This window comes from Macrosteles quadrilineatus, unplaced genomic scaffold, assembly GCF_028750875.1.
Source record: "Macrosteles quadrilineatus isolate MER2022 unplaced genomic scaffold, UCM_ALF_1.0 Scaffold_1__1_contigs__length_201487025, whole genome shotgun sequence".
Taxonomy (NCBI): Eukaryota; Metazoa; Arthropoda; class Insecta; order Hemiptera; family Cicadellidae; genus Macrosteles; species Macrosteles quadrilineatus.
Genome location: NW_026542594.1, coordinates 198031466 through 198058055, shown reverse-complemented (window position 1 = coordinate 198058055; position 26590 = coordinate 198031466). Strand labels below are relative to the sequence as shown.

The window sequence follows — 26590 nt, the reverse complement described above, 5'->3', positions numbered from 1 at the left end:
CATCAAAACCAGAATTTAACCATTAGCCTATGTAAGCACATTAGTTTAATCTTTTATATCTTTATTCAATTAATTGCAGTTTCAACATTTAGACAATGTTGGATACAGAAATAGTACTCCGGCTTTCAACACTGTGATTTTATATGACGAAAACTAAATAGGTACGGTAGTTAACTGATATTATTAGTAATTAGTAAATGTAGGCTACCTTTGGGAATCACTCCTGGATCCATAAATGTTGCAAGGGTGAAATTGGCTAAAACGAAGAACGTTATGACCCCTTGCACGGCTGGAACCCATGGGTAGTGGAAGAGGTAGAAACGGCACCTAAAACACACATAACAATACATGTAAGCCTTCACTTCCAAACTGATTTCACATTTTTAACAAGTTTGTTTGAATTTCTTTCCACGTCCTAACTTAATCCAACAAAAAGGTTGTTAAACCTTTGAGTGCTAGCCTATGCGACGATATATCGGCGTTTACTAAAATCTCTAAGAGATACAGTATAGAGAGGAAGGTCATTTTAACAAAAAGTAGCAAAACAGCCATTGGCCACCTGCATGTTCATTGGATACACTAACAACCACTTACCGGTAGCTAAAAGATCCGCCCAATCCAATGATTCGAGGTTTAGCCTATGTCTAAGCCAAGGATTGAGAACATCTCACTATGTCCCAGTGGTATTTCGCTACAAACACACATGTCACCAATTGTTTGCCACACAGAACGGGAATCGAACCTGAGCAAACGAATGCCACTGGCCAAGTGACACACGCCCTAGCCACATCGGCTATCTGTGCTTGGAGACTGAGGAGTCAAAAACCGGTATCTAAGCTGACGCCAACGATTGCAAACAGATGGCGCTACACAGCAAGTTGTTCAATGCGTTACTAGGTCAGTACTAGTTAGTCACGGACTATTTAGATGATATTTTTCAGTTGAACCACAACAGTGATCATAGGTTGTGTTAGGTACTGAGACTTGGCTGCAAAAAAGTATTTTTCCTAAAATTACTAGCTTAGATATTATAATAAGCTTATCCAACAAAAACAAGGCTAAATTCAATATTAGGCCTACATTGTAAACTAGAAGTCCTTCGATTTTAAATTTTGGTTTCAAACAAAGTTTTATTTCATGTTTACCTACTACAAATACCTGGACTTACAAAATACGAATTAGGCCTAGAACTGAAAGGGTTGCACGTTTACAAGTTGAACGTACTTGACCTTGAGACTTGAATTTTTGCAGCTCACATTTAAATGCACACTTAATAGTTTTGTTTATCATTAGTCTGAAATTGTAAAGTGTTGTGGCTATCACTCTTTATAAACCTAGGCCTAAGTTTACTTAAGTTTCTAATATTTAAATGTAAGTTACCTAGGCCATATTAGCCCTATGAGTGTTAAGCGTCACAATAGTGACACACTGCGGTGTTACATTGACTCACAAACATTCTGGATGTAATGGTTTTCTTTGTTAAATTGATCATAAATTATAAGGCATTGTTTGTTAGTGCAATATCTGTTTCCTTGTAGCTTAAGTATTTTTAGTCAAAACTTGCAATTTCTCTCCCATGTTTATACTTGTCCTATCATTACTAATACTTATTGTTTCTGCCCAGATTGGAAAAACTCACTATTTACTGTTTGCTTAGATCTTGCTAGTGTTTGTTATCACATTGTAAATTAATTTATTGTAGGCCTATTTATTGTTCTATTTTTGTTCTTGTTAAATTTTTTTCATTGTTATATTGTTGTTACCGGTATTGATATTTCTCGTTGGCTGATCTGTTATTGTTTCCTTTGTTGATTGTTATATTATTGTTCTTTGCCTTTGCTTGTTAAACTTGTTGCACAGTATAATGTTATTTTAATTGTCCATGTATAAATTGGCACTTTTGCCGTTGAAATAAATTAAACGAAATGAAATTGTTTACAGCATAGGCTCTGGGACTGACTGAATCAGATTGTACAAGATTAAGATTGGAAGGCCTATTTATTATAACTGTTTTCGGAAGATTCTAAGCTTTCTGCATACCGTATGTCTGTTTCTAGACACTTTTCATTTTCGTGCCAATCATAGTGTAGCAGGACAGATGACGTGGGTATTTGTAAACAGCTTGGTTAACTTCACATTAATGACTGATGTGTTTTATTACGTTTAACTTATTAACTATTGTTTTTAGTGATAAAAATAAACTGTAAGCCTAGATACAAGGTAATATAGCCAAGATTTAAGTGATGATGAAGGGCTTGTTGATGATCCTGGAGAAGAAGGTGTAAATTATCCTTCAGATTCCTAGCTATTGTTAAGCTAACTTAGACTATTCATTCTTAGATATCGCTAACTTAAATGTGCAAAGTGTACTTTTCACCCTGATGCCTAACTTATTTAATTAGCCTATTAATTTATCCTCATAAAATTTAGAACACAGATCATGGGTTGTAGCTTAGGCCTAGGCCTAATGGATTTTGTGCAAGTTTGGAGAGAGGTCTACTTAGGCCTAGCTAAGATATTCTTAAACTTAACTTATAGGTACAGTTCAATCATATAGCCAGCCTATTCTTATGTTGTTGTTAAAGGAGTATTAGTAAACTGAGTTTGAACTTGGCCTTCAAATCTAATAATTTATACGTATAATGCAATTGTATGCTAAAGTAGGGCATTATCAGTAGTAAATTTATAACACTTACGGGAAGTAAAAGAATGCTGCTGTGGTCCCAAGCAATAGCGTCCAGGCAAAGGTAGCTGGCAAATATCTTGTTTTCAAATTGCATGGCATTCTGAACTTCAATTAATTATCCAAAATCGAGTTCGACGGGTTCTAATATGTTTTAGCACAAGTTAACATGGCCGCACCTTCCGAAAACATAGCCTACCACTAATGAAACGTTTTAAATTCTGTGGAGGAGACTGTTCCGGGTTATCATTTTGTACAAGTTTATAATGCCACTTCAAATGCTAACTGGAAATTTCAAACACCATTTAATCACATGAAAAACTTATAAGATAATGTCTATTTGCTCAAGTTTCTTATTTCGTCTTTCTTGATCACGATCACTATTATGGACTCATTGAGCAAAATGATAGATAGATACTGCCGATGCAATGCCTCCTAAATCCGTCGTGAAGTTAGCGGCAGAGGCTCTTTTCCTTTTCATCGGCGCTTTTTCGGGTTGTAATAGAAATGGGTTGGTACGCCTGCGGACGCCACAAACGTGTTTTGCAGGGATGTCGGAAACGCAATTTAATGACAATACGGCGCGAAATAATGTTTTTACATTTATATAATGCCAATTATACCTTTATAAAACGTGTATACACGTTAAAACTAATTAATTGACGTATTTTAAAAGGCATATTTGAGACCGTACTGTACATTATACGTAGCTATAGCTTAACATAACGCGATCAATTACTTACTTACTTACTTGTATACTTGAATTCTTCATCCTTGACAGAACTAGTCTGATAGATTGCGTTATATTGTTACTGATAAAAATAAAAACTATGTACATTATTTACAGTAATTATACTGAGTCACTAAACTTAACTTGGCCGTTTACTATTGGCAAGGCGGACAGAAACTTATCTAACAAAGGGGCTCATCCTCAAGTTCCTTTAAGGAGTACATCGGCCTTTTGATCAATACATCTTTTAATAACTTCTTAAAAGAGGGCGCATCCATCTCCCGCACTCGAGTAGGCAGCGTATTGAAAATTCTTATGGCTGAGCGTGGATATCTACTCGAGGTATGGCTGAGACGACAGCGGGGAAAATCTATGTTTTGGGCCCTCCTAGTGTGGTGTGCATGTACCTCCTCTCTCCTAAGGTGAGCCTTTAAGTTGCTCTTCAATAGGGTCAGTATATCCAGCACATATTGGCTGTATACTGTAAGGACTCCCAGGTCCTTGAAGTGTTCTAAGTAGCCAGCAGATGTTATGATCCTCAAGGCTGCCTTTTGCAAGAGCAGCACATCTTCAGCCGCTGAGGAGTGCCCCCACAGTACTAGCCCATGTTACATGGCTGTGGAATAATGCATATTACACTGTCAGAAGAGAATTTTCGGGAATTTCAGGCCTAAGTTTTCTAAGGAGATGGAGGACTCTTGATAGCTTAACGCATACCTTAATTAAAACTCCGAACATAAAAAAGTGCATAATCTTTTTCCTAAGCCCATCACATCAACTTTGAGCTATTCTAATGGTAATATACAATGTGTAGAATACTCAGTTTAAATATGACTGAGGCAGTCCAGTAAATTACGAAGCTATATGGCAAAATCTATATGGTTGATAGGAATTTTGCGCCAGGAAGAAGTGCACAATCTTTTTCCTAAGCCCGTCACATCAACTTTGAGCTATTAAAATAGTAAAATAAAGCGTGTACAATAATCAGTATGAGTATGATTGAGACAGTCCCTTAAATTACGAAGCTATAAGGCCAAGTCTATATGGTTGCCAACCTAAGTCTATGGTGTTGCCAACCTATTTCCAAAAACTTTCCGAGAAACTGATCCGCTGCCGACTGACGTCTGCCGTGGAAGCTGCCGGAGATTTGTCTCCTCGTCAGAAGGCTTCAGAAAGGGTCGGTCAACAATCGACGCGATATCCGAGGTACACAGAGCGGTAGAGCGTGCCGAGAGCTTCAATCATTACTCTCGCCGTGTCGTGCTTCTTGTTACGCTAGATGTCAAGAATGCTTTTAACTCGGCGATATGGGTCGATATGTTGAGCGCGTTGAGGAACAGCTTCCGCGTACCAGCATATCTGTTGAGGCTGATCGAGGACTACACCTGCGCTGTAGAACTCTTAATTACGAAACTAAAGATGGTTTGCGGACGATGGATGTTACTTCCGGTGCCGCGCAAGGTTCGATACTCGGCCCAGATTTGTGGAACGCTGCCTACGACAGCCTTCTGAGATCTGAGATGCCAGAGGAGACCGTTTTAGTTGGGTACGCCGATGACGTTGCAGCCCTCATTGCTGCACGCAACGTTGAGCTAGCCCAACTGAAACTGAACCAAGTCATGCGCGTTGTAAATGCCTAGATGGCTGATCATGGTCTGACACTAGCTCTGAGCAAGACAGAGATCGTCATCCTCACGAAAAAACGGATTGAAACCATCGTTCCACTACGCGTTGGGAACGTAGTTGTCCAAACCACGCGAACCGCCAAGTACCTCGGTGTCATGGTGGACAACAAGTTGAGCTGGAGGGACCAGATCTTCCGTACGGCGGACAAGGCTGCTAGGAGTGTCGCTGCTCTTAGTAGGCTTATGGCCAATGTCGGTGGTCCCCGGTCCAGCCGTAGAAGACTATTGATGTCTGCAGTCCAGTCTGTGCTTCTCTACGGCTCTGAGGTGTGGGCAGACGCGCTTAACAAGGAGGCGTACAGGTCGAGGCTCGCACGAGTGCAGCGTCAGGCGGCACTCAGGGTCGCTTCCGCGTACCGTACGGTGTCCGAACCGGCCATTTTGGTGATTGCTGGAGTTATCCCTGTCAAACTCTTGGCAGCGGAGAGGAAGGCAATCTACCAGAGACAAGGCTACATCGGAAAGGACGCTGCAAGAACGGAATAGCGCTCCCGCACTTTTCAGATGTGGCAAGATAGCTGGGAAAGGGAGACTCGAGGACGTTGGAATGCCAGACTCATCAGACAGGTCCAACCGTGGGTGGAACGGCGGCACGGTGAGGTTGACTATTACCTCACGCAGTTCTTGTCAGGTCACGGCTATTTTCAGTCGTACCTGCACTTGATGGCCAAAACGAATTCACCTGACTGCATTTACTGCCCATGCATTCCTGACGACGCGGAACACACTTTTTTCCGCTGTCCACGATGGGATATGCTTCGCCAGGTGGCCATTCAACATCTTGGGGTGCTGTCGATTGAATCGATTTGTGAGACCTTGCTGAAGGGTGAGGACAACTGGGACTGTTGGTCGCACTTTGTCCGGAATGTCCTTCAGGCTAAAAAGAACGATATAGATCGGATCACAGTCTAGATTTTATAAGAAATAAACGGCTAGACACGGCGTAAGCCCCTCGGGCGTAGGCAAACTCGGCCTAGTTCTGATGAAGTGCGACAAGTGTTCCCAGGCTAATGTCCGAAGAGTAGAGGAGGTTTTTAGTGGGTAGTCTCTGGGCCTTAAGCCCGTTGGAGTCCCACACTACAGGCTAGCCACCTGTATGCATAAATTTATTTTCCCACCTCTCCCTAAAAAAAAACCTATTTCCAAGCGTACACGGATTACGTGTATAATAGAACCACGCTGTTTTGTGTTGTTTCGTTGGAATCCTGATGTGCGGCAAAGTATAAACCGTACGACAAAGTATAAACCGTACGGCAAAGTATAAATATGCAGTAATTAGCAGCTTTCTGTACTATTAAACAGTACTAGGAAGCCAACTTTGTCGGGTGACAGTAGGAAAAACACGTTTTTGGCGTCCGCAGGCGTACCAACCCATATCTATTACAATCCGAAAAAGCGCCGATGAAAAGAGCCGCTAACTTCACGACGGTGCGGATAGTCATAAAACTCACTAGTGTGGTAGTGTGGAGTGTGGACGCTATGTGCACACGGAATTGGAATAATATTGTCGTCGTACAACACACTTAGGTCCTGTTGTTATTCCTCGTTGTACACAATAATTTTATCATCGCTTTGCTTCACCCATTCTCTTTCTGCTATTCCATATTCATTGCTTCATATTTTTCAGCTCTTGTTTTCTTTAGTCAATGATGTGGTCAATGATGATACAAGTCATGTACTGTAAATTTATTCTAAACTGTAAAGTAGGGTTATGTTTATATCTCAAAGTCAATGAAAAAAACTCATCGCATCTCATCGTAAGTTTATTCAATATATTATCAGAAATTAAGTTTGTAAGAAACCTCTATTTAACCCTGATCTGTCCTTCTCTAATACCTCCAACATAGTCAATGCTCTAACTCAAACTATTTACAATAGCCTAGCCTATAATAACTTGCTGAGGTATGGTAGACTACTCTTTGAGTAGACCTAGCTTTATAAATGAGTTTTTCAAAATATTCTGAAACATTGAATGCTATCAGTGACTAAACTTAAATTCAATCATGTCCTTCAGAAATAACCGCGGCTCAAACGCCAAACTTAAACTTAACTTAGATGGAGCGAACAGCCAACACTAGGTATCTTCTAATTTGAGCTAGGCCTACTTATACTTCTTACTTTTTATGATGACACTGACGTTTTTCTGGCAAAAAAGAAGCTATTTTGAAGCCTCAGGAGTCAGGAAGAACTATCAGAACTCTCAATAGTAAATATTCCGATTGAAATCTCTTTAGGTTCAGAACTCTAAAGATGAACACTTCAACAACCTCAAACCAACCCTATAGTTTTAGCTACTCCTAGAGCCTATTGAAAAATTGCCTAAGCTAGAACTGATGTCCTTCAACCGTGACACAGTCTCAAAACATGATTTTTGTAAATGAACTGTTTTGATAGTAGGTAACTTACTAGGCTACTATCCACAAAAACAAGTTCATAGCTTATCCCTTATTGTTGATAAACATTTGATCAGTACTTCCAAAGTTCACTTGAAGACAAAGCCTACTTTACATTTGATCAAATCATTACCTATCTTTACTGGCTATCATTATCTATCTTTAGATAATTTTCAAACAATTTCAATGAAAATGAAGCTCTTAATGTTCAACTAGCCTAATGCCCTAACCAGGGGTGCCCCCCCCCAGGCCCATGTCGCAGAATCCCTCCCCCCCCCCCAATTCATTGTTTAACCCATACTGGGAGATTCCAGGCAACTCCTCAGGTTAAAATGCGGGTGCTCTATTTTTTTTTACTTGGGCTTTCAGCATTTCAATCAGATTTTCAACCATATTTAAATGACCGATTTTGCTGAAAAGGGCCATTTTGGTTTAACTTAATGTAAAATACCTAATTATCGGTGAATTTTATAAATAATTTTAAAACGTGTTCAGTAATCAAATGGACATGTGCAATATACCAGTGCATTTTATGTACAATCATTTACTCAAGTCATAAAGAAAACTCTTATTCAAATTTGCGAAATTGGTAAAAACATATTACTGTACTGTACAATAAAATGTGTTGGGTTGTTGATTTTTCAGTCGAGTTGTGAATAGCACACTGCTTGAATAATTCAAACTGTCATAGAATTACCGTAGCCTACAGATACTTCTGTCAAAACAATATACATTATACATTCTGATGGCATCAAAAGTAATAATTTAAAATAGGTAGCTATATAAACCTCGTTAAACTGTTGATTATTTTGTTTCAATTAGAATAAACGTTGGATATCCACCTGATTGACTGAAGTGTTGGAGGAGGTCGAAGTGGTACAGCATACAGTGGCATCATCCCTTGATACACTTTGCTGTGATTGGGACACCAAAGTGATGTGCCTTCAACAATGCAAGTCAAGAGGTTAGACAAATTAAATATATTATACACTTTCCACTTTCATCTATATAATCTTTTATGTCAACTAGATCTGGAATTATATTTAATATAGCCTACATACGATTTGCACAGTGTGTAAATTAAGTCTTGAAACAAATCTGTAGTTTTAAAACCAAAATAGATAGAAGTTTTCTGTTTGTGGCAATAATTATTGTTAACAAAGGTTCAGCAATTTTTTACATCAAAAATATTTTTTAACCCCCCTAACAGGGTGAGGGGACTAATTTTTTTCAAAAAAGCAACTCATATTGAGTGACCCTTAATTTTAAAGGGTTTGTCAAAAGAAACACAACTACGCAAATCCGAGGTAGATATCTCACCCCTAGCTAAAATGGCGGGTATTCCAATATGGGTGCTTTTTCACATTTAGGCCTAGATTAAATTTTGGAATACCTGCTATTTAGGCTTGGGGTGAAATATCTACCTCGGCTTTGCGTCGTTGTTTTTCTTTTGACAAACCCTTCAAAATGAGGGGTCACTCAGTAGGGGTTGTTATTTAAAGAATAAGTCACCCCCACCCCGTTGTTAAAGAGGTTAAAAAATATTGTTGATGTAAAAAATTGTGGAACTTATGTTAAAAATCAATTCCACAAACAGAATATTTCTATTTATTTCGGTTTTAAAAATAGGCCTACACAGATTTGTTTCCATTATTTGTGAAATTGGTGATTTTCACATACAGTAGGCCTAAATTAAATTTTGGAATACCTGCCATTTTGCCTAGGGGTGAGATATCCACATCGGGTTTCCGTCATAGTGTTTCTTTTGACAAATCCTTCAAAATGATTGGTCACTCAATAGGGGTTGCTTTTTGAAAAAATAAGTCACCCCCTACCCCCTTCCCCTTTTAGGGAGGTTAAAAAATATTTTTGATGTAAAAAATTACGGAACCTTTGTTAGCAATCAACGCCACAAACAGAATATTTCTAACTATTTCGGTTTTAAAAATACAGATTTGTTTCAAGACTTAATTTACACACTGTACAGTGATTTCCTTGTACAGTTTCCTCCTGATTCTTGTACAGTTCTTGGTAATTTTAATTTATCATGGCTTCTATTTAATTGTTGGTTTACATTTTCGATTAATATGCCGATTTGTTTACAAACTGACGTTATCTATAATGATGTTGTTGCGGCGCGTGTTTCGCCAATGTTTTGGTAATAATAAAAAACTAACACTTTGAAAATGAACTATGCTTTTATTGATGTAGAAATGAACAAATGATATTAGTGGACTGTATAATTGAACTGTGATGAAATAAATTGCTATAATGAACTAATGCGGTTTTAACTAAATGTGAAATACGTGGAAGGAACTGCCTCACACGTCCTATATGAAGCTATGCTAACCGAACAATGTCCTGCTCGTCGATGCACTCACAAAAGGCACCTCCCTCATTCAGATTGGGGTTACAACTTTCTAAGAACTGGTGAGGAAGGGCCCGTCATTTCGCAGAAGGACTAGGTTTATGACTCTGTGCTAAAAGCCGACAAGTATAGCCTAGCAGGAAGACCGTTGAATTTAAATGTGACATGAATTGGTTAACTATTTACTTACAATATTATTTACACTAAGAACATATATAAAACAACAAATAATCATGATACTAAACAGATGTAATCTCTACTAATATATACTGCAAAGAGAAACAAATACAAGAACTATAGAAACCAAATCAAGGTATGCTTTTGATCACTGGGATTCAATTTTTACATAGCTAATTTGTCTTTTCGGGAAAGGATGGAGGGGGAGGAGAGAAAATTTTTGCATTTTATTCAGTTGTCATGTCTGCCACCAATCACTCAGCCCTCCAGCGTAGCTTCTTAACTGTTCAAAAATCTAATTTTTCATCCCTAAATTTTAAAAAATCTTAAAAAATATAACGACTAGCTCTTCCACACACAGGAGTAAATAAATTCTCCTTTGTGGGTGATAATTTCGCAAAGGCCTAGTTCCTTTTTGCGATATAAATGGTAATTTGATTTGATATAATTTACTAGTAGGACTATACGAATTTTTCAATATTTTTCTTTCATATTAGAAACAGTGCATTCCAGTTACTCTAACAGTTTCTAGGGATTCTTATGGTATAGAGAATTTCATTGCAACTACTGGTAACTTAAATGTTGCTCGGCTAATTATTTAATTAATACCAAATACCTCATCAAAACATAGCGCAAACCGATGTCCGCGTGCGGTCTTATATCTGACCAAAATTATCATTTGGTTCTGTCGCTCAAGTAAATCTATCTAAAAACCTATGGATTTACATTTTTAAAATATTTTCTATTTTAACTGTTACTTATTGTAAACATAAATGATTTACACATTCAGCTACCTACAAGAAATGCTAAAAATTACCTTAGAATTACAGAAGACATGCCAGCTGATGACAACATGTTTGCAAAGGAAGTTCAAAGAAAGGCCAGACTTTGTACTACCGCTATGCAATCATCTCACTAATGTAGACTCTCGCTTAAGTAGATTCTTGCTAAAGTTGACACTCATTAAAAGATCTGAAACAGTATCAAAGAATTCTTAAATGGTATACCAACTTGACCGAAACTTACTTCTAATTACCTATTTTAGACAGTGCAACAGTGACGTAGCCAGGATTTCAAAATAGGGGGGGTCGACCGACCGGGGGCCGGGAGATCCGGGAAAAATTTTAAAAATTAAGGCCCTAAAACGGTCCTTTTAAGCTCTCTTGGCATTGAAAATAATCAACCCCAACGTGAATATAGTATGATTATATAATTTTACATTTAATTTAACAAAAAAATATTATAAGACCGGAAGGGGGGGGGGGCGACCCCCAGGACCCCCCCCCTGGCTATGTCACTGAGTGCAACCTGTTTTAAGTTGTAGAATTGGTTAACATAGTTTGTCAATGATCAATAGTTTAATTCTTAAAACAGTAATATGTGTGTAAAAAGCCAGTCTTTGTAGCTTCTTCCAAATCCTGAAGAGACAGTTATCTTTGTACTTTCACTAAATAGCAGTTAAAAATATAATTAGGATATTTCACTTAAAACCTTATTCGCTGAACATTTTTTCTATGGGTTTACTCTCCTTGAGCTCTAAAATATGCAATTGTGGTTCAGTTCAGCCGTAAGTGTTAAGTGCGGATATTACACGTTTTGGACTTAAAAAGGTTTAGATCCTAACATAACAAATCTTCCCATAGCAATCAAACAACCTTGTAAAATATAGCCTTTTTTGTCTTCTTCAAGATCTAATGATGTTCATGTAACGTGTTGTGGCTCCACTATATTTAGTGTAGTTTCTAGCTAACACTAAGGTTCTACTCCCTATGACTGTTATTCCTTGAATAGATACTTACATAGTTAGTAGAATACAGCTCTTCTTCTCTGATGAAGCGTTGATAACAGCCAGCTGGATGATGGGAAGATAGTAAGGAAACCAGGCCAGTGGGTTGGAAAAAGGTTTAAGGTATACTTTGGATAAAGGACAACTAAGATAGAGAGAGGAGGTCCAGACACAATTATCTACCTCCGCTCTCTACCACTAGGGCTCCCTCGGCCATGTTGGGTTGGAGGGCCTCCCGTTTCTACCACAACATTACCGTACTATGGCAGGGCCGTAACACAAGCTTAATGCGTATATTAATAACAATAATAAATCTTTATTGTCATTTGGTAATATAAAAATTACAATCTGATGTAATTACAATGAGGCGAGTTAGCGTAGCGAACGAGCTAACCCGAAGGCAAGTGAGCGCAGCGAACAAGCTCCAACCTAAAGGTGAGTGAGCGTAGCGAACGAGCTCCAACCTAAAGGTGAGTGAGCGTAGCGAACAAACTTCAACCAGGACGTGATTGAGCCATGCGAACGAGATAATCTTGAAAATTAAGAAGTTAAACGGGGCAAAGCCCGCGGGTTACAGCTAGTGTTAAAATAAAGTTAAATGAATCTTAAAAGGATAAAGCATCAATAATAATAAAAAACTTTGAAATTAACTGGGAAAAAAACTTAACAAGAACAAAGAATCGTCAAGACTACTTGGCCTCACATTTAAGAGTTGAAAAATCTACATTCTGCAAAAACTAATCGACTGAATAAAAAGCACGACTTGTAAGCCAGTCTCATAATTTTGACCTATTAATAGCCTACAAATGAATCTATATATTAATTTGAAACTGTTTTTCTTTGTGACAGTTAATTTGAGAGAACTGCTGGGCGTATAAACTTGGTAGAGGTGTCTAAAGAAAGGGTTTGGTCTGTAGATGAGCCATCAAAAGAGAAACATGGTGTATTTCCTGATTTCTAAAATATATTGGAAGTTTATTAAATAGTTTTATTTGCAAATATTTATAACTTTTGATAAATTTTGTTTGCCTGGCTTGAGGAATATATAAATCTTTTGATTGTCTGGTGATATACCCATGGATTGAGTTGCAAGGAACAAATGTATTTAGATTGTCTTTAACGGAAACTAAATTGTTAAAAATTGAAATATTAGAGAGTGTCATGATTCTATTTTCAGCAAAAAATGCTTTGCAACTAACCCTATCTAGAATTTCAAACATAATTCTGAGAGCCTTCTTTTGCCATGTAAAGACCCGGTGAGCTCCTGAGCTATTACCCCACATTTTATTCATAATTTGCCTCCAGGCTATTGACATAAAATGAGGTTACTAACCTGTCGTCAATCAGTCCTCTATTGTCTTCGATGACTATAGTTCCCGGGCTAAAACCCCATTTTCAAATCTTCTCTTCAGTCGTCAAATGTCAAACATATTCTCTTGCATAAGCCATCGTCAAAATTATTTCACACATACACATAAACACACACGAAAACATTTATAATTACAAATCATATACATGCGCGTGAGGCCGGCCAAGGACAAAACCAGACTGCGGGGTTTCGCACACTCTTATCAAACCCCGCAGTCTGGTTTTGTCCTTGGCCGGCCTCACGGGCATGTACATGATTTGTAATTATAAATGTTTTCGTGTGTGTTTATGTGTATGTGTGAAATAATTTTGACGATGGCTTATGCAAGAGAATATGTTTGACATTTGACGACTGAAGAGAAGATTTGAAAATGGGGTTTTAACCCCGAAACTATTGTTATCGAAGACAATAGAGGACTGATTGACGACAGGTCAGTAACCTCATTTTATATTACCCCACAGTATATAGCCATACAGCAAGTGTGAGTGAAATAAACTGTGGTACCTAAACAATTAAAAGTGTTGGTTTAGAAACACAATTTTTAAGTTATCTTATCAAACAACATACTCTTGACAATTTTGAAATGATATTATTGGTATGTATTTCCCAAGTGAGAATGAGAATGAGAATGAGATGAGAATGAGATGAGAATGAGAATGAGATTTTTATTTGCCAGTTAATATTCCATACAAATACATTGGCACGTCAAATTAGTCATAAGATATAACATTAATTAAAATCTAGTGGAGTCAGTGTTCTTGACATATAATCTTCTATTGAATATAATGGCTGATTACAAAGAAAGTTATTTATTTTAATCTTGAAATCCTTATCATTAAGTAATCTTATGGCTATTGGTAACTTATTATAAAATTTACTGCTTAAAATTAATGGTTTTTTATCAGTTTTAGCAAGTCTAACATAAGGAAGATTTATATTACATTTATGGCGAGTATTATGGCAGTGTATATCTCTCCTATAATCTAACTTATCTAATTGTGGTCTTAAGTATAACAGGCATTGCTTAATAAATAGAGAAAACAGTGTTAATATTTGGTATTCTTTAAAAAATTCAGTGCAATCATGGTGCCTATCTACAGCAGCTATTACCCTTATTGCCTTTTGCTGCAAATTGAAAATTTCTTTTGCATGAGCAGAAGACCCCCAAACAAGCAACCCATAGCTTATATGGCTATGAAAAAGTCCATAGTATGCCTGTATGAGAGAAGGCCGTTCTAGTTCGCCACATAATTGTTTAAGAGCAAATATACTTGAACTCAGTTTATTTTTTAAAACTATAACATGGTCATGCCAGGTCAAAGTAGAATCAAAAGTTAATCCTAAAAATTTTGGATTTCTCTCATCCATTGGCCTACTGTGTACTTCACGAAGGTTAAACAAAACAGTTTTTGTCTTATCATTATTTAGAACAAGATTATTAGAAATTAACCAGTTTTCAGCTAGCTTTAGATTATGCATAGAGTCAACCAAAAGTTGTTCATGATCTGCATGTCTAGTAATGATGGTTGTGTCGTCGGCATATAATACAATATTTGCAGGGATATTAACACTTAAATCATTAACTACTACCAAAAACAACAGAGGCCCAAGCACAGATCCTTGGGGAACTCCACAATACACAGGCTTAATAGATGATGCATCCTCTCCCAAAACTACATACTGTGTTCTGTTTGACAAATAAGATCTAAATAAATCTAACACTTTACCTTTAATGTTATAATACTCTAATTTTTTTAACAAAATTTCATGTGATACTCGATCGAAAGCTTTACTAAGATCACAGAATGTAATTGCAGCAAAATCCTTATTTTCATAACAGTCGAGAATTTCATCAACCAAGGAAGTAATGGCATGTGTCGTTGAAAGCCCTTTACGAAATCCAAACTGTTCTGTACAAAGGAGTTGATTTGATTCTAAGTATTGCATTAACTGTTTACCAATAACTATTTCAAGAACTTTAGACAGAACAGGAACAATGGCAACAGGCCTATAGTTACCTATTTCATCTTTTTTTCCTTTTTTGTAAATAGGATGAACTTAACTTATTTTAATGATATCAGGAAACACACCTTGAGCCATACAGTTGTTAATCAAAATTGTTAATGGGGTTACTAAGTAAGGTATGGTCTCCTTAATGAGAGCATTTGTCATTCCAAAATGATCCGTGCTTTTTTTTGGAGCTAACTGTTTTACTACATCTAAAACATCATTTTCCGTCACATATTTAAAAACTAAATCTCTAACACTATCAGGTACTACTTTTTTCCTTAAATAATGAGTAAAGTTACAACAATTACTTATTCCTACATTTTGACTAGAATTTACATTACCACAGGCAGTATTCACAAAATATTCATTAAATTCATCTGACTTAAAATAATTATCTACTCTACATTTGCTTGACTTATTTTTATGTTTATTTACAATATTCCATAAAGCTTTTGTTTTATTTTTGGCGTTTTCTATGGCATTAGCATTTTCCCTTTTTTTGGCATTTTTAATCTTACATCTATACACATTTTTAAGTTTTTTGTACTCATTTCTATACCAAACAACATTTGTGTCTTTATATAAATGGTAGAGAGAATCCAATCTTTCTTTAAGTTTTTGTAGCTCTGAATTATACCAAGAACATTTGTTGGAGGTCTTCTTTTTCCTTTGACATTTTTTTACATGTTTTACAAAACTAGGGTTAAAATAAAAACACAAAATATTTATAAAACTACTAAATGCTAAGTTAACATCGTTAATGTAAAATACCTCTTTCCAATTTTCTTTTCTTAAATAATACTTAAGTTCTCTTATACCAGCCTCAGTTATTTTTGTGACCGTTTTACCTTTACATACAGGAAAGTAATCCTTCTCTTCCACCCTATAATTATAAGTAAAAACTTGAGCAAGGTGATCACTAACATGTTTATTAACCACAGAGGCTGTATAATTATTTTCTAATGAGGTGAATATGTTGTCCAAACAATTATTACCTCGCGTAGGCTCATAAATTGTCATATGCAACCCATACATACTAAAAAGGTTTAAAAGGTTTACAGAGTCACTATCATTACTAAGAAAGTTAATGTTAAAGTCGCCACATACAATTGACTGTTTTTTCTGCCGATTGATTTGGCTTAGTAACTTTTCTAAGATGGTAAAAAAATTTTGCACATTTCCATTAGGACTACGATATATGGTTACTAGCAATAAATTCATGTTTATTATTTCAACAGCTGCTATTTCACAGTCTAAATCAACAGATAATTTATTCATATCATCCATTACTTTGATACATGATGGGTCATAGCGAGAAAAAATTGCTGAGCCCCCATGAATTCTAGAAGTTCGGCAATAGCTAGTTACATGATGAAGGTCGCTAATTGAACATATGTTAATTTCATTAACTTTTAACCAGTGTTCAGTTACACAAAGAAAATCTAAATTCATTTCTTTTGCTATCAATTCCAATGTATTGACTTTATTCAGAAGGCTTTGACAATTTTGGTGATAAATTGTTACAGTGTTTTTTGTGTGAACATTATTATAACTTTTATTACCTGTAAAACTATTGATTTTTTTATTGTTTGTGGTTCTACCATTTATTTAGTTTAGAGTTAGAGTTTAGAGTCTATGGATATTCCAAGTAGTTTAACCGAAACCGCATTGTCTGCTTCAAGATTACGCAAAGTACCTAAAACAAATGTTTTATTACTACTTAGTAGGTAAAAAATAAATCCTGGTTTAAAAACTGTAAACAAAATTTTGAATTTTATCAAATGTCTATCGCGGTTTATGAGTTTTGAATTTTTTATGGGCCGAAGCCCACTTATCCCTCCTTACCACCCCTGGCAAGAATCTTAGAAGTTTAATCATGCAAAACCATACTTAAAGAGTTTATTTAAACTTACCATTTAATGTATTCATGCGCCTCCATCGATATGGGCGAGGAGCCCGCCCCCCTATGAGACCCCACCAGGGTGACCATACGGACCGAGAGTTTGAGGAAGTTTGTGTAAATTCATGTTGAATCTGGAACTATACGGGAATTTTAAATTTGCACTGGGGAAACCCGTTTTAGTCTGCAGTCTCGTTAAAATTGTGATTGTCATCCGTGGTCATGGCAAAATCGTTAGCACCTCTCAAGGTCACGGCAAAATCAAGAACATCTTCCAAGGTCACGGCAAAATCAAGAACATCTTCCATGGTAATGGCAAAATAAGAACATCTGCTAATACGGGAATTCGGCTTAACTATCAACTTTTTTCATGGTCGCAGAAAAATTGAAACATCTTTTTAGTCATGGCAAAATAAAGAACATAATCTGCGATCTCGGCGAAACTGTAAACATCTTCCACCGTCACAGTATAATCAAGATCATTGTATACGATCATTACAAAATCGAAAACATCTTCTGCCGTCATGGCGAAATTGAGAACTTCATACATGGACTTAGCAAAATCATTCACAACTCTTGAGTTTAAGAAAAAATCTTGGACATTACTTCGTCCCCCACGATCAGGGTAAAATTATTAATTTTTGAACGTGTATCTTCAAAACGCTTTCAGTGGTCACAGAAATTTACGCTCGGCTCGACTTGATCCAAGCTTGACCTGATAATTGTTTTCAGTCCGTACAGACCTCTCGTGCAAACCGTTGGTCCGAGGGCCGACCAGATCCAAAAATATGGAGTACTCGCAGAAAACTAGTAAAAGATACACTGGTTGACTAGTAATCACGACTGGGAAAACCCGGTTTTCTATCAGGAAATCTGGAAAAGTTAGTGAATTTTGTTTAGGAGTTATGCCCACAATTAAAATTATGCTGTTTTGGGTGAGGGGAGGAGTTTCTAATTACTTACCCCTTTCAGTGCTAGGCCAATAATTCATATTTCGTTAGAATTTTTTGTTTGCCTTTTAATGCCATTACCTGTTGTTGAATTTTAACTGTCATGTTGTTACTATTTTATTAATTAGGCTAATTTTGAATAATCACACAATAAAAAATATATAACAAAGATAAATCCCGGTATTTGTAGTAATCATTAAATAAAACTTAGTTTTGTTGTAATTTTCCTGGTTTTCCTATAAATCTTTATGTTCTGATAGCATTGTTTGAAACCAAAATCTCATAAAATCAAAAGACATATAGTTTACAATGTAATATTGAATTTAACTTTGATTTAGTTGGACGGGGTTATCATAATATAACAATTTTAGGAAAACTAATAATTTGCAGCAAAGTCTCAGGAACACATTTATGATCAGTGTTGTGTTTCAACTAAAAAATTTCATCTAAATAGTCCGTAACTAACTGGTGCTGCTACCTAGTAACGCATTGAACAACCATCTGTAGCGCTATGTGTTCGCAATCGGTGGCGACAGCTTAAATACCGGTTTTTGACTCCTCAGTCTTCAAGCACAGATAGCCGAGAAGGCCAGGGCGTGTGTCACTTGGCCAGTGGCAGTCTGCTCGGGTTCGAATCCCGTCCTGTGTGGCAAATAATTGGTGACCTGTGTGTTTGTAGCGATATACTACAACCACTGGGGCATAGTGAGGTGTTCAAAATCCTTGGTTTAGACATACACCTCGAAATCATCGGATTGGGCGAATCTTTTAGCTAAGTGGTTGTTAGTGTATCCTATGAACATGGCCGTTTTGCTATTTTTTTTAAATAACCTTCCTCTCTATATCCCTTAGAGATTTTTTAAAACAACGATATATCGTTTCATAGCACTGAAAGGGTTAACAAGGTTGTCCCTGTAGATAACCCTTGATGTATAGTATAGTGGCCTTTCGTGATTAAACTTCTGAGACTTTTACCAGACTACTGAAAAATGAGTTAAGAATAACTTAAAACACAAAATCACTGTCTATCCTAAACTACCCCTTAAAACCTCAATCCCTACTTATAAGAAACCAATATCAAATAATAGAAATGTATATTAACTATGAATGTATTGCCTTTGTAATGAAGAATGTTTTATGCAATAAAATACTTATGACTTATGTTAGAGGAATAAATAAATGAAATTTGTATTAACAATTAGATTACACAAATTACCCCTATTTTGTGTGTATTTTGGCGGTTTTGCTTCTTCAAACGTTCAAACTAATATAACAAACCCAAATTTGTGTGTACTTGAAATCGCGATTGTGCAACGAAATGTGGTACATTTGTAGGCTACCTCTTTCAACGGGACATGGAAATACACAGTACGTATTCTAGCTTAAAGACTTTCTAAATCGTGTACATATTATTTCTACTCAATAATTATTAAAAGATTTATTCAGGTGCTGTAAACCACTATTGATTTAACAAAATATGGACTCGGCTCATATGGGCAATGTGCTCTTCTGCACTTGTTTTATTTTGTATTGTATTACACAACCGAATATGTTTCCAATGATTGAAAACATGTATGACAATAATCTCATGAACTTATGATGATCTGTCTTGAATAATATGATAAAATATAAGCAATAGATATAGATGTATGATAATTTCAAAAAGAAATAATTTTAAGACTTAGTGTGATACCGTATTAAGATTTTCCACTGATTTCGTAATGGTACGTTTTATTGCAAAACATGACATGATGCAGAAGAAAATAAATTTAAATACCGCCGCAGCAAACCTGCAGACTAAGCGAATTTCCATTTGACTGATTGGATTTACACTGAAATGTCTACTTAAAAATATAACATTTATTCTTGATTTAAATAGAATTAGTTTAACAAGTACTTAGGTTTGCTGCATCAGGGAGGGTAAAACTGTTTTTTTTTTTTTTTTTTGTAAAATGTGAATAGTTAGTAAGAAATTAAAACATTTTCCAAATTTGATCAAAATATGTTCACAAACAAGCAAACTACAACAGTTTACTTATTCTCCATAAGAATAACATGGGAATTTTAAATGTACAATTTTTTGGTATTTTCTCCGTAACCATTAGGCGCATAATAACGCTTCAATATACTAAATTATTTGTTTTTTTAAGCTCTACAAAATGGTTTGGAAAGAAATTGCTAAATTTTATGTTTTTTGGGTCAAAAATGGGAAAACCCTATTTTTACCCCATAAAACCCCCCGTAAACCCCCGTTCCCATGGTCCGATCATGCTGGATCGCGAACTCGTTAGAATAAACGTACGTTTACACGTTTGTACCAAATTTCATCAAAATCGGATCATTTTTGCTCGAGTTATCGTGCTGACGGACACATATACATATATATATATATATATATATATAAATATATATATATGAATTTGAACGGATGGTGTTTTTGGCCTCTAGGGACCTCAAAACGAAAAAAAAAATCGGTCCCGCGTCCAGGTCTTACCATGAGTACTACGGTAATAGCTTATTCCCTATATGGGAAATTCGCTAAAATCAGAAAATAACATTGCAAATACTGTACTTCTTTTTGAATAATTCAGTAACTCCTTATTATAGTTTGGCCACTTAGAAAGCGACCTCCTCCAGCATTGGTTTAGCATTAGCGCGCAGGTCGTTTTCTAAGTTTCCCGAACTATGTGTGATGTTTAAAATACAATTTAAATATTAACAGCTGTTTCATTAAAATGTAGTGAAAATTATGAATATGGCCATAATATAAACAAATCTGGGGAGTGGACTTTTAAGGCTCAGATGGCAGAGCCCCGAGTTAATTAATTTACTTTGTTTTTCTTTAGATGGCTTATCTACAGACCGAGTCCTTTCTTTGGGCATCCCTACCAAGCTTCTAAGCCAAGCAGTTTTCTCAAATTATTGGAGACAATGTTTCCAATTAAATAGATTCCTTCATATTAACCTCATGGGAGAAAAACCAACTTTGATGGAATAAAAATGTTAACAAGACAACATTTCAAAGCTGGAATAGTTTAATTACCATGTAACCACCCATCAGACTTATCGCCCTCTACATTTTAACACTCTTGTCTCTATCCCAACTAATCACTTGTTAGTGACGTCACTCTATAGATTTATGTTTTTTTTTTATCCTCATACGCTGGTAACGATTTTCTAAAATTTGTCTCTAAACTCATAAAAAAAGAAACGAACCTATCTAAATTCAAGAACATTTTAAAAGAGCATATAATAAATCTAGCATTCTATTCTTTTGATGAGTAATATGAGTAATATATCAAATTATCATATTGAGTAATTTTCTAGTATAAAGTGGGTGTTACGAGAGAGGGAGCGTGCGGAGTTTTGTTCCACAATAATGCAATTATACATATACACGCGAACAAAATATATTTGATAGTAATCATAAATGAAATAATACATTTAAACATGTTTATAATTTTGTATGTATAAAATATACACACAGTTTGACAATAGTGCATGAGGAAATGAACTCTGCGCTAAGGACCTACGCGATAGGGCGCACACGGAGTAAACCTCCGAAAACTGACACCGCGTCAGTGAATTGCAACTGACAACAAAATGAGGAGGAATTCGGGAGTATAAATAGCTTAGAGGCATTCCCAGGATGGGGTGCGTGAATTGGAGAGCCGGACACAACTGCAGACACCCATTATGCATATTTATATTAACCAAAACTACAAGTGCGGAGGAAAACTCCGCAAGTGCCCGCTCGAGGGTTAATCATGTACAGATATACTGCACTGCTTACGCATCTTCGAAGCTTGTAATACCAAAATACCCTTGTGCTTATCTAAATCATCGTATAACATTATAGCAACCGCAAGTAATCTCTCCTGTGAACTTACGTTATGCACCAACCGTATGTATTATACGCAGTCTAGGAAACCACTGACGGCGTCTGCGTTTTGAGACATGGATGAAAAGTGCAGCGCATCTATTACGCGTCTAGGAAACCATAGGCTCTGCGGTGAGGTCATCTGGTATCCCACACCTGCAGGTATCATTTCAGACACTCAAAAATCCTCCTGGTGCCATCCACCCCTCAGCACGGTCCACATGATATCTTAGGTTGGTGGTCTGTGACATAACTTGGGGAAAGGGAGCAGAAGTTTAGGTTAAGAGGAGATGGATAGGTGAATACAGTTAATCCATGTGTTAGGAAGCTGAAGAAACATGGATTAATGGTACAGCCCCTGCTCAGATGAAGAGTAGGGAGACAGGGAGGCTGGTTGCGATGGAAAGCCACCGGGCGATGGGATCGCCAACCCCTACGCCATAAACAGCTGGTCTTAGTCAGTAACTAAATTACACAATTGAAAATACACTATGATGTTGACTTAATTTTATTTTTGTGAGGTAGATTTACGATTTCTGCTAACTCTCAAGTTGTTTTACCAGGGAGGATAATAAAAATAATTTATAATAATGTACATCAGTTATAAGTTGCAAATAATTAATTAACTAGTGCTCCGCCACGGGAATATTGTCAGCAATAAAATACGTAATAATTAACAAAAAAAAAAAAAAATACTTTTTATCTTTGTATTTTGCTGTTATATGAACTCAGAATGTTCAATGGCTGTAGTTTTCAAATTGACAGTTTGATTTTAATTCATTTTACATTTGATTCAAGAGCCACTGGCAGTCAATCCTACCACTGTTTCAAAAAGCTGTAATTGTTACTCAAGGCTGTATTTCAGCTGTAATTGTTTATATATGTGATGTAACATAATTATGTTCTTTTTCTATACACATTACACAAGGAGTTGATTAGCATTCTTATGGAAGTAGTTGTTTGAAAAATTGCGATACTTATATGCAAATAAAGATTAGGCCTAAGCCCAGATTTCCTTAGACCTTAGATGCAACATATTTCTAGTTTCCACAAACATACTTTAAAACATGTTATCATCTGATTATTCTGAACGATAAAATAAACAGTTGGCTCCTCAAATTTTACTCAAACAAGCTTTATAAACTACTATAATGTAATCATGAATAATCCAATTAACTATTTGTTTTAGATGGGTTTATTTTGTACAAGAATGCAATATTTTATTATCATTCATTAGACAAATTCAAACTGAATTCCAGCAACAAGGAAGCAAGAAAACAGCCATCTGACACTGACTCATAAATCACAAAGTTCTTTCATAACACCATCTCTGCTAAAGTGGCGACAATGCATTATGTATTTTCTTCCAAGTTATTCGGGAATAAATTTGATCTTCAAACTCAACCCTTAACTCTACTGGCCACTGTTTTTTTATGCAAATTTAGGTTAATTCATTACCTACTCTGGAAATACTCTGGACTGGCATTCTAAATAATTTAATTTTTTTTTAACTATTCTAACTACAATCAATTTATCACTGGAATGAGTCATAATAAAACAGCATATATATTTGCAAATCAAGCTGTCCCCAAAGGAACGGTAAATGACTTTTTTCTATCTACGAGTAGTAGCTGGCTTCTTTAATCCAACGGGAGTGGGAAGATTAAGAAAAACTCACTAAGTAGATTTACAATTTATTAACTTAACTAAAATAAAAACATTTTGTTTAATGAAAACAGTTTGAAACAAAGTGAAACTAAATAAAAGTAAAATCAGACATTAATAGTTTACAATACAATACAGTTTAAGAGGGAGGAAAAAGTAAGAGAGTCGCGGCACGGACCTACCCGTAGGTTGGTTTTCAATATTTTCAATTGTTAATAATAAACCTATTTCTTTAATTGTGGTCAGCTTGGGTTTCACGCTGCTGTAGTTTTAAGTCACCACATTCTGGGGAGTAAGCAAAATTTATAATACAGTATAACCTGCCACAGGCCATGACGTCTTGTTAGGATTGTAAATAAATAAATAAACTAAAAAAAAATAATAAATTGTGTACAATTATGACGGTCAGAACTAGAGCTCACCTCGTGGTCAAAAACTCTACCAAAAGTATGTATTGTTGCAACCTTCGGTATTTTTACCCCACGCTGAAAACAAAATATGTGATTGAAATTTTTTCCATTTTCTTTAATTTTCTGTATATATTTTGTTGTTATTTAATCACCAAAATGGCAACCCATAAGGCACATGTAAGTTTTTTAAAAGTTTAAATTCATTTTTGTCCTTATTTTTGTGCCTCTTTTATTTTAGAAAGGTATTCTGCACATCTACAGGCAAATATCTTCCTAACAGTTTTCCCTGCGATGCAGAGAAGCTGAGAAACAAAAGGGTTTAAAAAAACACGCTTGTCTATTAATATACACAATAAGCCCCATGTTAAATCTCAAAAATAAAAAGAAATTTCCATTTTCGACCCAATTTACACACATATTCTCAAAATATAAATAAAACCTGCACATTTAGGACCGATAATCTTTATTTTTGTACAACCAACGAGTAAATAGGTCCAATAGTATGGTCAGGGTGGCTGTCGTAAGCTTAGAAATTTGGCCCCATATTAAATCTCCATATGAAGATTAATTCCCATATTTGACCCAGTTACAAAAAAAAAAATTTTAAATACAAATAAAATCTGCATAGGACCGATAAACTTTCTTTTGGTACAACCCGCGTTTAATTCGGTCCAGTAGTATGGTCAGGCTATCTGTCATGATACTTGCAAACGTTTTTTAATATACAATTTTAAGCTGGAAGGTTTTAAACATCACTTGGATACTTATATGTTGAATATGATTTCTGCTCCTGGCAGATTACAATTCTGCCCTCTTTCAAAAATCTGACCCCTTTCAAATTTTGAGCTTACATCTCTTACTCTTTTCTTTGAATACCACAAAAAATAAACCTACAAGAAAAATTTTCTTAACATGTCGATTTTACCAGACTACAATAACACATTAAGATTTACTGACTTTACAAACTTTACTTTTTCCCAAACTAATTTAATAGCATTATCTATCATGTAGAATAAAATGTTAACAGAACAATATACAAAGAGAAAAGAAACTTATAACTACATGGTGTACATGATTTTTGAGTCTGCATTACTACTCCGTTCACAATATTTAAGCGGTTTGAGGGGAAGTTCCCCCACCACTTTTTTGTATTTAATGTACCTTATGTTGCTTAATCAGCTGTTGAGCTATTATTTCAAAGATAAGGGTCAAGTGGAGGGGATTCTTCCCCTAAAACCTCCTAAATATAGTGAATGAATAACAAAAATAACTACAGTACACAGAACAGAAAATCAGCTAACAAAAACAGAAAAACTTATATATACCTCAAATCCAAATAGAAATTGAATTACATTCCACAAGGACCTGCAGACTTGCCAGTAAATCGCTTAGAAATTGTGAGGAATAAATACCACCTGCCTCAGCAAACCTGCAGACTAAGAACATTTTTATTTGCCTGATTGGCGTTTAACAAAAAATTTTCACATTTACCTTTGTTGTTGTTGCCTGACCTCTTTCAGGTAAGATGTTTGTGTCACCCTATGGATTTCTCCACCTTATGCCGCGTCTTCAGGGGTCTTCTTGAATTTATCTCCTTATTACACTACACTATTGTCTAAATTTACAAAAATATTGATACATAAATGGTCACTAGTATAGCGGTAGGGTCGATCGGACAACGCGTCGATGAGTAAGTGGCGTAGTCATGGCAGTAGGTCTTTCTTCCTCTGTTTCAATTCTTGTACTAGGATTGTCAGCATTAGACCATTCGAGGTTTGACACGATAACCAACCAAATGGAAAAGGAAACAACCAGACGTACATGACCCAACCAAAAGATACGTACGTATCCACCAACTATATGGGCAAATCAACCTAAAAATTCCAAAAGAGTTGGACACACCTACCTATAAAGTGAAAACCAACCTCATTCCAAATTACGCAATTCCTTATATAAAAGACAGGCTAATTTAAAAATGGGAGAGTCACAAAAATATTTCCTATAACCACCATCTAACAACTAATACCAACAGAACAGTTTATCAACGATTTAAAGAGCATGACACAAGTCATCATAACAGCTCTACAATTCAACAATTCCCAATTCCCTCACAATTCAGAACGAAACCGACACAAAATCCTTAGCAAAAGTACAAGAAAGCTACAAAATATAAATGGATCGAACACCATCCTAAACAAAAAAGAAGACTACACCAGTCCTACAATTTTCAAATTAATATACGACAGCCTCATTGAAACGGACAAAACTGGAAACACGGCACCAAACCATCAGCAACAACAGAGATCAAAGCACCGACCATAAACCAGGAGAGTCAAACTACCCTCAACCGTCGATCGGCCCTAATGCCGACATCCCTAAGTCTAGAAATGAATCGGAGAAAGAAAGACCATCCGCTATGATTCCGCCACGTGTACATCGTCGCCGTCCGATCGACCCAACCCCAATACTAGTGACCATGTGTGTAAATATAAATTAGTGTAGTAATAAGAAGATGAATTCAAGAAAACACCTGGAGATGAAACACAAGGTGGAGAAATTCATGGGGTGTCACAAATATCTTACT

The 26590-nt window shown here is 36.0% G+C and overlaps 2 protein-coding genes and 1 long non-coding RNA gene across 10 annotated transcripts in view; 2 read left to right on the top strand and 1 right to left on the bottom strand.

The window, feature by feature from the left end:
* Positions 1-3087, bottom strand: part of LOC128993977 (palmitoyltransferase ZDHHC8) — a 28898-nt gene extending 25811 nt beyond the window's left edge. For all 3 annotated transcript variants that reach the window (XM_054418132.1, XM_054418141.1, XM_054418150.1), the window contains exons 1-2: positions 2697-3087; positions 209-327 (exon numbers count right to left, since the gene is read on the bottom strand). In XM_054418132.1, coding sequence (XP_054274107.1) covers positions 209-327; positions 2697-2785 — 208 coding nt within the window. In that variant the 5' untranslated portion in view covers positions 2786-3087. The remainder of the gene's footprint in view (positions 1-208; positions 328-2696) is intronic.
* Positions 3088-5053: 1966 nt separating this feature from the next.
* LOC129003849 (uncharacterized) lies at positions 5054-5584 on the top strand. The gene has a single exon (XM_054432177.1). It carries the CDS (start codon positions 5054-5056, stop codon positions 5582-5584), a length of 531 nt encoding a protein of 176 aa, XP_054288152.1.
* A 1058-nt stretch (positions 5585-6642) lies between these two features.
* LOC128993952 (uncharacterized) overlaps positions 6643-26590 on the top strand; it is a 61169-nt gene continuing 41221 nt past the window's right edge. For 2 of the 6 annotated variants that reach the window (XR_008490856.1, XR_008490854.1), the window contains exons 1-2: positions 6651-6855; positions 8314-8455. This is a non-coding gene — a long non-coding RNA (uncharacterized LOC128993952). Of the gene's footprint in view, positions 6856-7074; positions 7177-7223; positions 7305-8313; positions 8456-26590 lie in introns of those variants that run through there. The other 4 variants (XR_008490853.1, XR_008490852.1, XR_008490858.1 and 1 more) reach the window with 4 other exon arrangements.